Source organism: Malurus melanocephalus, unplaced genomic scaffold (assembly GCF_030028575.1).
Source record: "Malurus melanocephalus ecotype Western Australia unplaced genomic scaffold, MMel_1.1 scaffold_358, whole genome shotgun sequence".
Classification (NCBI taxonomy): domain Eukaryota; kingdom Metazoa; phylum Chordata; class Aves; order Passeriformes; family Maluridae; genus Malurus; species Malurus melanocephalus.
The window spans coordinates 58,656-77,219 of record NW_026623590.1 but is presented as its reverse complement, the minus strand read 5'-3'; the positions used below and the strand labels follow the sequence as shown (position 1 = coordinate 77,219).

The following is an 18,564-nucleotide window of genomic DNA, read 5'->3' as shown; positions in this document are numbered from 1 at the left end:
TGTTCCTCATTTCCTCGCTGTAAACCTCCCACCACTCTGTTCCTCACAAAGGACTGACAGAAAGTGGCTCTGACAGCAGGGTTATTTAAATGCTCTCTATCTTCAATGTTATAGTACCCAGGTAGTGTGAATTATTACACATTAATGTTCCAGGATGGCTGTGAACTGTGAAACTTTGCCCTTTTTATTCACTCTGACAATCTGATCTGAAACTTGGATTATCAGCCACAGAACAAATGTGTCCAACTCTAATGAAAAATCCTATTGGAAATATAAATCTCCTCGTGTTTTGAAGGCCTGTGAAATGCTGAGATGCTCCTGGTGCCTGCCCTTGGAGATGCAACTCCAGAGGGGTTTGAAGGGAGCTAATCCAGAAAAAGATGGCATGTGAGGTCAAAAAAAGGGAATGTGTGGTCAAAAAAATGGAAGGTGAGGTTAAAACATTGGAATGTGAGGTTAAAAAATTGGAATGTGAGGTTAAACCTTGGGTGATGCTGGATTTTTTACCTTGATTGGGTATTAATTACATTGATCAGCCTTATATCATCAGYTTTCATTGGTTGGGTTTTTTAACAAGAGAGGATTTTTAATATCAGGGGTTGGGGGATCCCATGGCCTGACAGTAGCTATTGGAATAACCTCCATGGAGTTTTGGGATTTAATGGGATCCAGTGGTGAGGTGTCAGTGTGTGCCTGCTCTGCTCCCTCTGCTTGGGGGAGCGGGGATGGGCTGGTTCAGAGCTCAGAAAAACAAATTTCTTAAGCTGAGGGCAGGTAAATGAAATCTGTGGTGTCAGTTCTGCTCCTGCTTTGGGAGAAGGTCAGGTGTACATCACTCAACCATCACTGGATCACAAGGTTGACAAAGCTCTGATTTTTGCAACAATTATTCCTTTTCCTTGACTGAGGGAGATGCATCCAAAGAGATTTCCTGGCTCTGCCTTGGAAGGAGGATTGTTAAAATTTCCAAGGTGTTTGGGTGTGTCTGTGTTTGGGAATGATTTGTAAATGATTCACATCCCAAAATACAGCAGCTCCAGTAAGAGGAAAGGTGGAAGAATTTCGGAGGTGATCTCAGGGGGGAAATGAAATGCATGCGACCATTCCAGAGGACAGAATGGATGGATGTAAAGGTCACAGCAGGAAGTAAAGGCAGTCATTGTATCCTATTCCCAAACTGCTCTTACAGTGTCCCACAACCTGGAATCACTCAGAATATGACACAGTTTGTGATTCCATCCCAGCTGGAATTTGCTGTTTTCTTTCTGCTTCTCATGTATTTATTTGTAGTGCAGCTGTTTGCTGCTGTTATGCTTATCTAATGCTTCCCTCCATTCCCAGGTTTTCTCTTAGAAACGATCCTGGTAAACCAGGGCTGTAACTGAAAAGAAGTGAAGCAAAACCAAAGAGGGAGGAAATCCCAAACCAAAACCAAAGAAGGGGGAAATCCTAAACCAGAACCAAAGAGGGGGGAAATCCCAAATCAAAACTAAAGAGGGAGGAAATCCCACACAAAACCAAAGGGAGGGGAAATCCTAAACCATCCCCTGTCCTATCACTTGTGGAGCTGGCACATCACTCCCAAGGGCTGTGCTTTCAAAGGCTCTGCTCTTGTAAACTCTTTTTAWGGTTCCTTTTCTCCAGGTGTGAATTAAGGAACTCTCAGGTTTGGAAGGATGTGGATGGATTGGGTTTGACAGCAAAGGTTGTTCCTGCCTTTATTTGCTCAGTCTCCTTGGTCTGCTCTGAATATCTGGGCTGGCTCCTGGAAGGGAGCAGAGCAAACAATCTGGKCAATAATTGCTTTGGCTCCCTGACTTTGGTTTGCCATCGCTGCCGAGGAGGGAGGATCAGTTTGGGTGACCTTGAGCAGAGTGCTGGCAGTGCTGCTCAGSGTGAGGATGCTCCCTGCTCTCCTCTCCCCTTGGGTGCAAAGCTTCATCCCCAAATATGGGCTTATTTTCTGCTCAGAAATGGGAGTAAGAGGCACAGAAATCCCTTAGTCACTGAAAAACCTGAAATGACATTTAAATTCCATCCATGACGACGTGTTCTGTTCTCTCTGAGCCTCTCCGAAGGAGTTTGTTGAGATCTCTTTAAATTCCTGAACCACTGCTGACTAATAGATGAATAGAAATTAGCTCTGAAACAGGTTCATTTAACTCTTGTCTGATGTGGAGCATTTGGCCTGGCAGAGTCCAAATGCTKTGACTTGTTTTTGTGTGGCAAATTGAGCGCTTTGTTTATTAAAATCGCTGATTTGTTGTATAATGAGGAGGGCCCAGATTACTGCTCCTTTCCACGGGAAGGATTTAAAGGGCAGGTCACTGCTGTTCTCCAGCAGCRAAGTATCTTTGATTACATGCTCATCTCTGTTATGTATTTCACAGATCTTCGTTAGGCAGGTTTTAGAATGATTAACTTGCGTCGTGCTTGCAGTCCTGTCAGCCTTAGTGATGCTCCACACATTTGGCTCCTTAAATTCTCTATCTGGGCACCGACAAATACATCTATAAAGTGAGATTGCTGATAATTTATCAGAATAAAACTGGAGCATAAAACTGGGTTTGTGTTGTAAACCCTGCATCATGTAATATTCAACGTTTTTTTTAACTCTGAGCTGGGACTCTTAATTGAAGCTGCAGCTCTGCTCTTCCTTCATGCATGACTTAAGGCATCCAGCAATGTTTTCTGGGATGTAATTTGTTTTTTTTTTTTGTAGAAGCTTCCACACAGAGAGGTAGAACAGCCATTTTGGCAAACATTTAGTAAATAATGATGCACATAACACAGAATTTTAATAATCCTTTGAAATTGGGAGGGGGATCACGGGCTGGCCGTGTTTCCCCTCCTGCTCCAGTGGCTTTCCCCTTCCCTTCCAGCAGAGTTGAGTGCTGGCTGTTGTTGCTAATTGCAGATGATGGAGCACTGACATTTTCAAAAGCACACATGGATGATAGTCACCCAAAGGATGAGCCTGCCGCCTTCAGAGATGCTGCTACAATTCTGCTGGCATCGACTCATTTAGTGATGAATTGCAGTAATAGCAGTTCAGGACCTACAGCATATTAGTGAAAATGAATCCACTGAGCACCAGTCCCATGGCACTGCAACAGCACTTAAAGAACACTGATTTCCTTAAAGGCAGAAAAATCTGATTAAGAAATTTAGCTGGGGCTTTGTTTTTTTGCTTTTGGTGGTTTTTTAGTTCACATTATTATTTTTTTTTAACCAGCAGCATGTTATTTGTATTTCTTTCTTGTGGCATGTAAGGAATTTATTATACATAACAAAACCAGGAGAGTTCCATAAATTCAGGACATCTCATCCTGTTCTAGCAGATGGAAGATGCTACAATAAACCGAGATGGAGCAGTAGAATTACTTTAATTTCTTGATTTAAACTGACCTAAAACCTGGTTGTAACAGGAAAAAAGCTCAACRTGCTGCCACTGGGGAGATCTGTAACAGCTTACAAAGTGTCTGTGGCAAAGATGTTGTAGGATGAACGCAGCAATTGGCAAGAATTATTCTAATAAAAGGATGGGGCAGCCTATTATTGCAGGAGTTGTGTAATTTGAGGGAGCTGGGGATAAAGACAGGCGTCGTGGTAATGATGTGTTTGCAGGAGAACAGAGTGTTCTTACAGCTCTGGAGAGGGATCACTGGGGAAGGTCCCGAGCACAAAGCTGTGCTGTCTCCTTCCAAATCAGCCAGCAGCTACAAAATCAGAGGGAYTGGGAATGCAGGGGTACCTAAAACAGGGGGAAATATGTAAATGTTCATCTCTCTTCTCCCCTCCCCTTCTCGACACCTTCCTGCCCAGCRGGGAGGGAGCAGGTCTGGGACGTGTCTGGAGCATGCAGAGGCAGCTGCCAGTGGCTCCAAGCAGCAAAAAGTGCTAATAAGTGGCTCTTTTTGGTCAAATGGAKTCTTGTAAACTCCAGTGCACGAGTCTGAGTGTTTGAGAGGCTGAAGAGATGTTCTAAACTGGGATTTGTGGATAATTTCATTATTTTMGGGCTAACACAGGCTGCAGCTTTGTCAACTGCAGAGGAATTTTTTTGAAGACAATCCTGGATATTTCGGCCAAGATCTGTTTTGGGGCAGGGGCACACCCCTAACACTGCTCTGCTTCTGTCAGGACRGTGAAAAATCTGTATCTGCTGCACCCGTGGCTGTGCTATCTTTGGGAAGGGATCAAATTTGGATGTCTAATTGTGTGGAGGAAGCTGATGTATTTATAGCAGGTGACTCTGGGGGCTGAGGTGGGTGTTTGTGCACTCAGGGCTCTCGATGAGTGGCTGATGAGTTATGGTGATGATGGAAGAGTTTTCTATATTTTGTGATTTGAAAAGCAGCTTGGCACTTCCTTCCAAAGCTCCTGCAGTTTCTGTAAGTTAAGAAAGTCAGGGGAGTTCTTTTTCCTGAATAATAACAATTAAAAAAAAAAAATGAATTATAGAATTGTTTAGGTTGGGAAAGGTCTTTAAAATCATTGAAATCTAAGGTCAGGAAATCTCCCAGTCTGACAATCCAGGACTTGATAAGGTTCTTGATATAGATAATTGATAACTGATRTGGATATAAGTAATAATATAATTGGATGTAAAATAAACTAAAAACACAAAGGCTGTGTTGACAGCAGGATCCAACTAAGATGACTTTTTAGTGCCAAACATTTGGAGTTTTAAGGATTCACATGATTCCTACATTCCTAAAGAAAGTTAAATTAAAGATGCACCTTTCTGACTCAAATGGAAGCAGGTGCTGCTTCAAGTAGCACGAGCTGCTGGTTTCTTAATTTTAAAATCCTGATTTCTTGTGGCAAATTGTGATTTAATTACAGAAGCATTTAAAACACACACAAACAGCACACATACATTTTGAAGTGTGTTCACTGAATAAAGATGAGGGAACTAAGGCGAGACAGTCTGCAAAATGTTCGTTACAGTGATGTGAGGGATGGGTTGAACTGTTCAGGTAAAGGCTAAAGGTTGGATTGAGTTACAGTTTCTAATGTTTTTAATATTTTAATACTTTAATATTTTAATTATGGGTTGATTTAAATAATGACAGTGAGGGAGAAATGCAATTTTCTTTCTCTCTGCTTGGGTTTGTTGTGTTTAGAGCTATGTGAAAGCTCTAAAGAAGACTTTGATATTCAAAGTTTTCATTTCACTTCCTTCTGAAAGAGAAGTACCACAAAAAAATGCGGGTGAAAGGAAACCAGACGAGATTCGTATGCCATTAATGGAATTATATTAGGAGTTGKAATAATATCCCTTAATCTTAAAAAGGTAAGGCTCTTACAGAACGAAGGTTTTGCTGCTGCTTTTCATGCCATGTGAGGAATTAYGGCTAATGCAAGTTGCTGATGTGAAAACATCCTCGCTAATCCTGTTYGGAGAGCGGCTCGTTCTGCACTCCTTAGAAAAGGCACGAGAAGACGTATTATGGGCCCTTCGTTAAATAATTACTWAATTACACCCTGGGACTAGCAGATAGGAATCTGAACAGTGCTGGCAGGTTTCCCCTAAAGCAGCAAAGCTCTGTGCGAGGAACGCCACGTGCGCAGCAACGGCGGGGTCACGGCGGCATCTGCAAACTCAAGGTGGAAAAGACATTTCAATATGCTCATACTCGTTAAAAAAGCTCCTACTCACCCTTCCCGGTGAGCTTCTCCCTTCTCTAGCTCCTGTATAACACCCAACAACACTTTGATGGTCTCCTGACTCGAGCTGATCAGGTTCTCCATCATCTGAAGCTGCGCTTTCAAGTCCACAACTTCGGTGTGAGGCACGATTTGTTGGCATTCCTGGCTCACGGCGACGGCCGTCCGGCAGGGCTGGCTCTCCTCCACGGGCGCCACGTTGACCTGCAGGCTCCGGTCACTACATTCGGGGGCCGGGCACTGCGCCCGCGCCGCGCACGCTCGGGCATCTCCGGCCGGGGGCTGCACCCCGTTGAGCTGCACCGTCCTCTTGTCGTCCTCGTCGGGGCACGGCCCCCAGTCGGCCAGGTCGGCCTGCGAGGCGGGCAGATAAACCGCGGCCACTTCGGTTTTGAACACCCTCCCGTGGAGAGGCTGAGCGGCCTCCTCGCTGCCCAACCGTGCCACCGCCGCTCGGGCCCGGCTTGGCCGCGCCGCCTCCTCCTCACCGGGTTCAGCCAAGCTGGGCAGAGGAGGAGGAGGCGGCTCTTTGGGAGAACTGTGCAAATCGCTGCTTTTCCAGGCCTCGGCGCCGTCGTCGTGCGCGGCRCGCTCGGAGATGTGGGAGATGAACTCGGCCGTCTGCAGGCTGCCCGCCTTCCTGCCCCACGCCGCCGCCTCTGCCGAGCCCCGGCTCTCCCTGTCCTTCACCTCGATCAGGAACCCGTTGTTCTCACTCGGCAGTGCCTCCACCGTGGCGGCGCTTTTCAGGACGTTGCCCTTTTTCCGATCCAGGGGGAAGGTCTGGTAGCACTTTTTAAGATCAGGGGAYGTCTGGACTCCGGTGCTCTTGGTGACGTTGGGGATGGACCTGCGGGCGGGCACCGTCATGTACTTGCGGTAGGCTGTCTTGTAGGCGATGGCCTTGGCCTCCCTCTTGTCGGGGTCCTGCGTGGAGGAGCTGGAGAGCTGCTTGTCCCTCTGCTCGTTCTGGGCCTCGCAGATGTCCTTGAACCTCACCTGCAGGGCTTTGTTCCGTTTCTTGATCTGCCGGTTGGGGTCCAGCGCGTATTTCATCTCCAGCGCCAGCGAAGCCGCGGGCTCGACGTCGCTGTCCGAGGCGGTGAGTAAGCATTTGCTGGGCTCCTTACTCACCATGATGCCTGCAGCCAAAAACAGGGTGAAAAGCTTAGAATTACAACAGAAATGTTACTTTTTCCCCCTCATGTTTTTGCGATATTTGGGCCACGTCACTCTGATCCCACCAAAATGGCTGCAACTCATGAGCTATGTGCTCAATTCTCTTGAGTTGTGGCCCTCAGTGATTTCCTAGAAATTTGTACCTTAATTTTGCTTTTTTCTTGATTTCTTGTGATCACCTGCTCCTCAAAAAGGAAGTTTCTTGGTGCCAAAAGATTTTTCAGATCTATTTTCCCAGGACAGCAGCATGGCTGTCATGCCAGGGCTTCCCAGGAAGCAATTTCCCTCAGGAATACGTGCCCCCAAGAAGCTCCTCTGAATTTACCTGATAATTAGTAAAAACTGCAGGAAAATTGAAAACCAAGTGTCTTTGTCCTAGTAAAGAAAAGTTTGGAGCTCTACCCACTCTTCATTCTCCTTTAATGCAAATGTTTAGTTGCAAGAAGTGTCAAATTGGCATTATTTTTAGCGTGTGCTTGCTTACCAAACACATTTCTGCTGTGTAATGTATTCAGTGTTCTTTGCAAAAAATTAATGGGTCGTTAGAGGTGTCATTATTTGGATTTTTATAAAAAAATCACCTCGTGGCTAAAACTAAATGCAGATTAATTATTATTAGCAACTGGTTGGTGCTGCTGGATGCGTAGAATTTATGAACTCGGGAAGTTTTGGAGGAAGTCAGCAGTGCATCAATTAAGGTTTTGCTTCAAATGCAAAACAACTCATCCTTTCCTAGAAGCAGTAATGTGCCTTTATGATACAGCTGCTTATCCCAAATGATCCTAAAGCACTAAAAAACCCTCCAAACCTCCCAGAAATTACTTAATCTGCCACTGAAATGTAAGCTCCTCCTCAAGGAGAAGATGCCAACTGCTTAACACAGCACATACCCAAAAAAAAAAACCCCAAAACCCCAGTAGTTGTGCAGATCATAGGGGATCTGCAGGAGCTGCATAATTAAGATTTCATTTTTACACCTCATTTGAAGTTGTAATTTTACTTTCCCGTTGCACAAATTTCTCCCTGAGACGTGCTGAAATTACCGAATTCCCACTTAATCCAAATATTCTCCATATATCTCCTATTTAAATCCTCGGAGAGACTSAGGAGTACAATGTAAAACAAGTAAAGGGACTTTCAGGTGTGTCTAAAGAATGTTTTTAATTAAAATTCCTTTGTCTATTTAATAAAATATGTGAAACTCTTGAAGAGTTAAGTGCCGTAATAGCGCATGTTTTAGAAAGCCAACTCGGGGGCGCAAGGGAGYGAATCTTTGACTAGTCTGTATTTAGTTTTAAAGTAAGAAAGCTTAATGAGAAAATAATTTTCAGTGGAAAATGGGATGTTTATGGGATTTAAAAGTAACGGTAATGCTTCCCTAAAGATACCCACAGATGTGCATAGGATGTCTCCCAGGTTCTAGTCCAAGGTTGRACTTCTGGGTCAAAAATCTCATGGAAAAGTGTCATTAGTTAATGTTTTTTTTCTTGTTTTAATTCCCTGGGYCYGGTAATTTGTGAGCAAGGAACYGAAATRTTCCAYAGCCCCCCYGATTTGCCTTTTTCTGTCTGACTTYGATGYTRCAGTSGTTGGAGAAGGGGAAGWKATTTTTCTGTGACTGATGTAGTACAAAGTCTGTCAAAGAAACAAAAAGAGGGGAAATGTCAGGACAAAAACATTCAAATATTGGAATCTGAGATGGTCAGATGCTGCTTTTCGCGTTGATATTTTATATCTACAGGCCTAGGATCTGATACCAAGGTGACCAAGTCCCTGTTTTGGGGCAAAAGAGAGAATAAAATGGAAATTCTAAGGGGAAATTGGAAGATAAAATTGGAGTAGGATGGTGGAGTGACCTTTTGTGCTGGGTTGAGGGTAAGATTGGTCATCTCTGTGCYTTTAACATGTCTGGTACAAATAGGGACAGATTTTGAGGGGAATAAAACAACCACATAGGAGTGTCAGGAATTTGTGTTCCAGTTGAAACCCTAAATAAGGAGTTGGTGGGGAACATCAGTGTCCTGTCCTGGCTGGTTTGGGCTGTATTTGAGTTTTAATTGTGTTTGTGAGTGAAGCCACACCTTTATTTGAGGGACATTCTGCAAACAGAGCAGGTAGGGAGCACAGACATCCATCCTTTTGTCTACCTAGGGCTGGAATTTGGGAATGTTTCAGTGAAAAAAGTGCTGGGTAAGATACAAACCCCGTCCTTTAGCTTGCAACTAGACCATGTTAAAAAACTGCTGTGAAAAAACTGTAAAAACTGCTGTGAAACCCCAAAACTCTGCACTTTAGAACTACTGGAAGCAAATATTCCACAGCAGTCTGGTACATGAACGAGTTGACCAAAAAACCCTAAATACAAAAGCACAACAGTCATTACAGCCATTAGTTTGAAATCTGCCAGTGGGAGTTCCCGTGCTACCAAAAAGTCGTAGCAAAAATGAAACGTTGCATTCACAAAGATGTGAAATACTCAGCAACTGTGTCTGAAAAAGGCATGTTTTTACCCAAAAAGGCTACAAAAATTGGCTGTTAGCTCTGAAAGTCACTCTTTAGAACCATCTCTTAGGATACCTCGGAGCTGTCAAAGTGAGTTTTTGGGCACTGGGTTATTTGACAGCAGGATCCATTAACATGCAATTTATTTTCAAGTATTGGCTTGATATTTCATTAGTGTCTCTGACCCGTCTCAATTTTYAGATGATTTCACCTCCCACTTGAATCCCATCATTTTTGGGGGCTGCAGKCCGGCTGGGTTTGTTTGGGATGACTTCACATAGAATTAATGGGGTCCATAACCCAGCAGAAACCAGGAGCCTGCAGATATCCTACAGAGTGGATAAACGGGGAACTTTATTCTGCAGTTAATTTTAAGYATGTCTTTAATAGCCAATAAATTGATTCTTCACCAAATTGCTGGTCTCCCTTTCCCAACTGCACAGGCCTGATTGATTTAGCTGATCCRGAGTTTTCTATTCCCACCAGTAGCTGGGAGTAATAATTTCAGAGATATCTGTGATTAAGAATGACAGCAACCAAAAGAACTCRATTTTTTTTTTTTTAAGCCTTGCTCGGATCCCGGTGTCTCTGAAGGGAACTCTCTRCGCTCAGCTGATAAAAGAACAGTTGAGCGAAGAGTCAATTGTGAGTTTAACACTTCACAGGGAAGATTTTACAGAATATTTCTTGTTTTGTTTCATTTTTGGTTCGGACAAGGTGTTGCCTCCAATTTTGGGTTATTTAGGCAGTGCCACAGTGTCGTCTCTGCAGGATTTTTGGATCYTTTAGGAAACTACTGAGCTGGAGTTTCTCAGTTTATGGCTCCTGCTGTCAGGGTGGTAATAAAGCCTTTAAATTTGAATTTTAGTTGCAGATGCCAATTACATGCAGATAATGGTGTTCAACCTTTTATTTGTACTTACTCTAAACACAGAGATGATTTGCTAAACTACATATTTGAGCTATTACAGACTTTGCTTTTCAGTTTTTAGCCTTGATTTGTTTATAAACTTGTGACTGATCACCTTTAAGCAGTATCCCTCTGTATTTGGATATGGAAATAATCTATTAAATAATAATAATAATAATTAAAAAATGATTCACAGAGAAGCTTTAAGTTGGTGTAAAATCTTCGGGGTAATTATGGAAGGCACCAGTTAGGTGGCACAAGTCTTTGCAGTATCCCAAACTCTGCAGAGTCACTGCTCTGTGAGGAGAATTACAGTGTGGAGTTTCCAGCCTGATTGGTTAATGAGGGGACAGGAGATTTGGARCTCACCTTGTAATTTCCATTTTATTTCTGTCACTTTTATGACACAGAAGCAGAATTGGGAATGTGTTAATACGTGGAGTGGGCTTAAACTTCCCAGGCTCCAAATGCAGATGARAGGCACGGATTTGAGTCCTTGGCTTTCCAGAGCAAATGAAGGCTTTGGAAATGCAGCTGGAAACATCTGTGCAYGTATTAAGAGTGCACAGGATGGATGTATTGGCTTAAAATAATGCAGGGAATTGCAAATAATTGGCCTTTTCTGTGTAAAGGGGGAAGTGATCTGCAGCATCTTTAGCTCCTGAATATTTCCAGGCTGGACGTTCTCCTGAGAAATCCCCACTGTCTCAGAAGTAATTTTTATACACCTAAATACCACTCTAAACCACTCATTTTTCAAAAACAGTTTGATGTCTGTAAGTCATAAATGTACACATGGAATATTCATCCAATTGTACTGTTAAAATAATGAGGAGAAAGAAACTCAGATTTACTTCATCTAAACAAATCCAGCAGAGAAAMCTAATGTTAATTGTTAATATCCCACACATTTTGACTCCATTAAATGAGTATTTTTGTTCTTTTCAAAGGCATCTAATTGCTAATTAACTGACAGTGTTGTTATGTTAGAAATTAAAAAATTATATATTATCACCCTAAGTAGTAGCAATGTCCAGTAAACAACATTGTCATGATCAAATTATCTTAGGCAGTTATTAATTAGGAATTGTTTGCAGAAACTTTTTCTGTGTTAGGAATTTTTGAAGAGTTTTAATACAAAAGAACTGAGGGTAAATTCTGACTCCCAGATAAATCTGAGGATGCTGGTATTCCCAGTTTTTAGGGGAGAAAAAGAACTGATGGCAGTTATTAGGAAAACTGATGGGGTAGCCCTGCCTGTCTTCATTTTATCACAGAACTGTTCATGTAGAATAACAGAGTTAGCAGTGCTGCTAAATGTCAAACCAGTATTTTTTTTTTAACTCTGTTTTGAAACCCTGAGGCACTGAACTTGCATTTTCTCTCTCTTGAACTTCCTTATTTATTGCTCAATACCGAAGTCRTTCTTAACTGCTGCATTTCGAAGTGCCTTGGAAGTCTTCCTTTGGAATAAACAGAAATCTGTGGCATTGGATTTGTCTTTTTCCCCCTCCCATCCACTGGCAGGCTCCGTAAGAATGATGTATAAAATGATAGCTAATGGCTGAGATAGCCAGTAAATGCCTTTAAATGCTCTTGTGAGCTTCAGCTTTAGAACTAAGTGGCAACAAATAAAATGTACGATTTAATAAGCCTGGAGACTTTTTAGATAAAACAGGGAATCTACTGGAGGATAAACTACTTAAAATTTTCCTTCCAAACSGAGCCAGTTTCTCTGAATACAGCTGGTAGAGGCAATTTTCTTTAATTTTGACATCTCTACTATGCTTTCTGAACACAAATTTTAATAATACTTAGGTTTTGTCGCTTCCTRTATTGTTCCATGCATAAAATTAAAAGGAATCCATTCAGCGTGATAAAATCTTGGGAAATAAGGGTTATTTTCCCCATAATAGAATTTTGCAGGGAATAGTACCATTAACAGGAGATTTGCACTTGCATTACAACCAGTGTAGACTTATGGGGTGAGTTAATAACTATTAACTTCCCAGTGGAACAAATGCAATGTCACGAGAGACTCCCTGGGAATTCAGCGTTCCAATCTCTCAAACATTTGCTGGGATTTAGTGTACTGGAAAAAATAATGTCACTGTTAAGAGAACGATGCTGATTTTTCTCCCTGCAGCTCTGGCTATGAGGAAAAGAGTGAGGGCTTCTTGAGCATTATTTTGCCATGTAAATCTGGGCATTCTTTGTCCCTGTTCTAGCTGGTACTYGCAGGAGCAGGATGCTGCTGAGGATGGGTTGCTAGGAGAATCCCTAATAGTTCTGCTCCCACTCCACTGGCTTCCAGGAGTCCAAAAGCCACAGGACTTGCACTGGAAGGGGTTTTTTTTTCATTTTTATGGGACTTTCTGGTAAATAATTTATAGGGCAGGCTGTTAAAAACAAGGGCTTAAAGGCAGCTCCTTATCTGCAGTACCATTGGATAGTAAGTTTTAATTGTTTTGTCGACATGGATAGGTTTTGTAGGTGTTTTAGGAAAAAAAAAAAAGCAGGCAAATGACAGGGGGAAAAAGCARTTCTGCTCTTTAGCTTTGACCAATAGGGCTTAAAACTGTCAGAGGTCTGCACAGAGGGATCTGAGTACTGAGAACACAGAATYACRGAATGGTTTGGGTTGGAAAGGATCTTAGAGATCATCTCATTCCACCCCTGCCATGGGCAAGGACACCTTCCACTGTCCCAGGGTGCTCCCAGCCCTGTCCAGCCTGGCCTTGGACACTTCTGCAGGAACTGCAGCTGGTTTTCTTCCTTCATCATTGATTTTGAAGTGTTGGGTGAAGAGGAAAAAGGAGATAAGCAGGTCCCAGCTCCAGGCTTCGATCCTGCATCCTTAATTGTGCTGTGCAGGTAATGAGTGGAGAGCCCTGCCCAACCTCTGCAGATCAGAGCATTCCCCTGGGAATGCAGGTGATCCATCCTGCTGGAACTCCCTACAAAGGGGAGATTTGAGGCACAGTGACTTCCCTGGGGTCAGTGATTGTGAGGCAGCAGAACCTCAGCAGCTTTTCCTGCTTGGATCAGAGTTCCAGGCAGACAAGCTTGGGAGGGTGGGGAGTGTTGTTAAACAACTCAGCTGGGTAATTTAGGTCTAAAACCTGACCTCATTAGCAGGATGTTAATTGGGGAATAGGATCTGTCTAGGAGATGTGGTTTTGCACTCCACTCTTGGCAGCAGCCACCACCAAATAAAAGCTGTGTCATTTTTCACCTTCTTGAGGAGCGCATTCCTGAAGCTTCTGGTTTCAAGCAGGTTCTGATTCTGCTGGAATTGTGAATTATCCACGTGCACATGGGTCTGAGTGTGCTGATATTGGGGAAGGTGCACAGATCAGTCTGACTCCTGCTAGAGCATTGTACAAAAATAACCATCAGTTACCCAAAAAGAGGGTTTGAGTAGAGCAAAAAGCTTCAGTTGCTGAAGGGAATTACAGTCCCTAAAGCTGCAAAGCTTCATCAAAGCTGGTTCTAAGATGCTTTTGAAATACTGGGAAGGAAGAGCCARAATCTTGTGTGAGGGSAAGTTGTCTTAAACTCCCAAAATCCCAGGTTCTCATCAAACATGAGGACTCTGGCAGAAGGCTGATGGAAATTGCTCATTCCAGGTAACACCGTTTTGGTGCCGTGTGGGAAGARCTACGTGGGGAATGAAGAGGGAAGCAAATTCAGATTCAAAATCCCCGTGTGGGGATGCTGAATGTGTTACTCCCAGGTTTAGTGGACCTGGGACAATGTGGAATAAGATCTTAAAATAAACCTGGTGCCCCTGCCCATAGCAGGGGGCTGGAATRAGATTATTTTAATGCCMTTCCAACCCAAASCATTCTGTGATTCTGGATTTTAGGATGGGTTGTTTGTGATGTGAATTATTAAGAAGTTTATTAAACTATTAATCACAGACCTTCTCAATGATATTTTTTGTCTGGGAAGGTCACCACAACTGGCTGCCAGACAGATCATTTGCATCACTTTTCTTGTGTCTTTAGGTGCTTTTAGTACAAACTGTGAATGCAGGAATGTATCACATTTTTCTCACCATCTTGCTCAACCAGGACTCCCTAAAATACAGGGATTCCTCTGGAATTCACCAGCTTGGGCTCAGTCTCCAGAAGGGATGGGTGTTATCGCTGTTACCAGGCAGTTCAAGCATAATTTCTGCTGAATTACTCTCTCCAGCAGTGGGATGTTTTATCTGTCTCTTTGTCAGCTCCTCAGAGATATCGCTGTGTTTTATTTGCCGATGGCCTTGATACACAAAAATGGATTCAACTGATCCACAAGTTAAATTTCGGTTCTCGTGGATATCCCCTCATTCATTTCTGTATTTGCAGAGGAGAATAATGAATTTAATAACAAAATAGGCAGGAACAACCAACTACTGATGGTTGGAAGGAGATATTGGGCTTGTAGATTTAGATTTTGGGCTTGTTCATAGATAAATACATCAAAATTAGTGATTTTACTGAATTCCCTCTTCTTCTTCTACCTGGAAACAGCTAACCAGACCAAACCTACTAATCATGTTATAACTTTCAAAACACAGTCCTGAAGTCACACACCTGCWTAAATGGTTTTGTATTGAGCATCAGAGAGCCCCTGTTCCAGTTTTTAAAAGCCATTTACACCGTGGTTGGGCTTTATGAGCTTTGACCTCACCAAAATCATTGCAAGCAATGCGATCACAACCTTGACATGAGAATTGGGGGRAAAAAATGGAAGAGGAGAGGAAGGGCAGCTGTAAAACAAGCAGGGAAGGTGGGCAAGAGCACAAAAGGAGTAAATCCTTTTTTTATAAGCTTGTGACAATTCCTCCTCGCTCAGACCAGATGGAATGAGCTTCCTCTGYCTTTGTTTTTAAACTGGTTTAATTTGGTAACTACGTGGGCTTTATTTATAGGCTTGCTATGGCAATCATGGGAGGCAAAAATAACAGCAGCAACCTGCTTCCCTTGCCCATGGATGTCACAAACACGAGTTAAAGCTGGGGTTTGGGAGATGTTTAACACCTATTTTTGATACGGGCTCAGTCTGTATCAGATACCAGCAATTCTGGGAGAGCTCCAGCACTTCCCTGCCAGGMTAAAAATCTCTTGTAATGATTTAGAAGTTCAGATCTGCACCCAAACATGGCAGGACTTGAAGGCCATCAATCCCAAGGCTTTTGAATCCACCTCTTTTAAATTCTAATTTAATTAATGGCCCTTACTCCTCTACACTCCTCTGGATCAAACCCAGTGTATTTATCTGGGAAGACTGGTTTAAAATCAGGCTTGGTGTCTCATACCACTAAAGGGAGAGAAAAACATGCAAAGGGGACACCAAAAATTACTGTTTGATCTGTGAATTGTTACTTTTACACCCAGTTCTCTTTGCCTGTGAGACTTGTGCTGSGATGTGTTAATGGGCAGCAGTTTTCAGGTACTGATCACCCTGACACCGAGCTGGGGAAAAGCATGAACAGGGTGAACTGTTCTCAGAGTATTCAGGGACCACTTTTCTGCCTGAATGTAGTAAAATGGGAGTAAATAGCTTTCAGGTAAGAGAATGCCCCGAGCACATTCTGTGTGGTCAATAACAATCTCAAATTGAGTGTCAATACCCAGGGAGCCGTACCTGTGTGTGTTCAGAGGTTATACTGGATTTTCTAAGCAAGCATAAGTTTTCAGTAGCCTGAATGTGGAGCTTCCAGTGAAGTTACCACTCTGAGATGATTTTTTTCCTTAAAATATGCTCATCATCTCATTTTCATAAAGTCTATTTAATTTGCAAACTGATCAGTAAAAATACAGAGGAGTACTGGGCTATAAAATAGATTTGTTGCTTACATGTTTTTTAATACCTTGCACAAATTTTCAGCAGTTCTTTAAATCGTGCCTGTCATAAAGCAGAATATAASAGCTTTTTATTAATAGCTAGTTCAGATAATCACGTGAATTTTTTATGGTCTCAGATATTCTAGATTTACGGTCATTTCCTCAAGTGGGCATGAATTATGGGACTRTACATTCCTAGTTCTCCCTGTGCTGTGCTGGGATAAGAACAGCCTTGAGACATCACAGCTCAAGAGCTCTGTGGAGGTATCCTTACATTTTAGCAGGGATTTTTGGCAAACTCACAGGTTTTCCCTGGCTTCCTCTCCCACATCAGTCACGGCAAAAGACTGGCATGGTTAAATTTGCTTTTAAATCCTTCAGAAGCAAAGATTAGTGCTGATATTCCTTGCCTTGTGTACAATCTGTGGTTGAGTTTGGATCCTGGGCAATGTCCTGCTGGTGCCCAGTGGTGTTTGGTCACTGGTGATGCTGGTCTGGAAGGTGACGTACGCTCCGTGACTCGGCACTTGGGCAGCTCCTGGGCTTCTTCACCACATTTTCCTTCCCTGTGTTCCTCTCCACTGAACTTAGCCACTCTTTTTGCTGAGTTAATTCTATATATTTTAGAATATAGAAGATATGTGTGCCTCATGCAGAAATGCTTCTGTCAGTGCAGTGGTTAACTGGGGAGAAAAGGGAGCAATGATCTTAAGAGCTCCTTGTTCGTGAGCTCAATTAGTACAAGGGTGCATTGAATGCTAAGTGCTGGCCCTCTTGATAAGGAACTGAACACTTTCTCTCGTGGTGCTCCTGCCCAGCTGGTTTTTTATGTGGCAATCCCGGGGAAAGGCACTGATTCCATCCAGGATTAGAATGATCTCCAGCATCTCGTTAAAAACACACATCGTTAATAATGCCGGAGTACTAAAGAGCAAACATTTTTCATCAAGGGCATCATGACATCCTTACAAAAAAACCCTAGAAAAAGCTGATTTAATATCAGCCTTCCCCATTCTGTGAAGGGAGGATGCTTTCAATGCAACAGCACCTGAAACTCTGGGGCAGGATTTTGTTTTAGAGCTGTTGGAATTAGAGCAATTACATCTGAGTCTCTGGATTAGCAATCTACATTATGGATTTCTCCTGGAATCAGGGACCGTATGCCACCACTCTGTAGCAGAATATCACCCTCCAGGTGATGAATTAATAATACCTGAGCCCTGAGATATTTCCATCTGAATATGAATTTTTCATGCCAGAGGAAAATCCAGCTTTTAACTTAGAACTGTTATTTGTGCTCGGAGGGACCAGAGCATTGTAGTCCAGACAGACAGGCATGAGCAGGYTGGTGGAACACCAAGAGGCATCACACCAAGAGTGAGGAGATGCATTCCTCTCCCTGCTTTCCTGTTTATCCTGTTGGTCTGTTGGCTTGGAATTTGGCATTAAATTAATCCCAGTACATGGCTAGGACATAGTTGCGTATCATGTGATGGGTTTTATTTATTTATTTYTTTATTTTTAGCTGGTAGTTTTTCCATCCAGCAGCCCGATTTTAACCTTGATACATGCAGCATTCCTGGCAGCCCTGTAAATCTGAGCACGATCCAACACTTAAACAGAGGGAATAAATTCCCAGTTTATATCAGACGTGACCTGTTACTGGTTTGCCTTTTCTTAGCACTCGCCAGCATTCAGTGGGGAAAAAGAAATGATTCCCCGAGGCTGGGATAAACAGGTCTTCCCAAACTTCCCATTCTTAGAGCCTAATGAGTTAAATTCTCCTCCGTGCAGGATTTTAAGCTGCTTAGACACACAAGGTCAAAGCGAACCGCTCCATTCCCGTTCTGACTCGTGGCTGAGAGCGGGGCACAGCTCCCTTGGGACGGAGCCCTCGGGAGACGGTGACATAAGCGGGGAATTTATTCCCTGCTTCCAGCAGTGCAAGATGTCCCTATTTCGCTGCGGCCCCCCCGCCTCCCCCAGGCAGATCCCATGGAACTGCAGTCCTGCATCCCCTCGCTGCCGTAACTCTCCGTAAACACGGCATTAAGTACAGGCGCTGAGGTCACGGCAGAGGATTTTTACTAGCGAGGGAGGCAAGATGGAAATGCAGAGCGGGAAGCTCGGGATGCTTTGCGGGGTGCAAGGACTGTGACTTTGGGGATGGATCCCYGCTACCTTTTGTCCCGTTTATCCTCCGGCGTTTCAGCGGCATCCCCGATTTCTGTGTGYTCGGTGATGGTGATGGGGGCTCGGGTGTGTTAAATCGGGAGAGCCCTGCGTGTCGATGAGCACAGTTCACTGAATAGCAGCAGCTTCGGTCCCCGAGGAGGATTTTTGGGTTGGTTGGGCTTTTAATGAAGTGCTGTACTGCAAGTTCAGGGATGAACACATCCCGTGTTCCTCCATCGCCGCTGTACGGACACTTCATTAGGACGGCTGAAGTTAATAAGCAGCGGT

General features: G+C 43.4%; 2 protein-coding genes across 4 annotated transcripts in view; one reads left to right on the top strand and one right to left on the bottom strand.

Moving 5' to 3' along the window:
• Window positions 1-18,564, top strand: part of LOC130580732 (dedicator of cytokinesis protein 1) — a 174,163-nt gene that overhangs the window by 97,109 nt on the left and 58,490 nt on the right. The window lies entirely within an intron of this gene.
• The window catches only part of INSYN2A (inhibitory synaptic factor 2A), a 35,876-nt gene that overhangs the window by 16,728 nt on the left and 584 nt on the right, over window positions 1-18,564 (bottom strand). Inside the window, exon 2 of the mRNA XM_057378424.1 lies at window positions 5,666-6,815. Coding sequence (XP_057234407.1) covers window positions 5,666-6,810 — 1,145 coding nt within the window. The 5' untranslated portion in view covers window positions 6,811-6,815. The remainder of the gene's footprint in view (window positions 1-5,665; window positions 6,816-18,564) is intronic.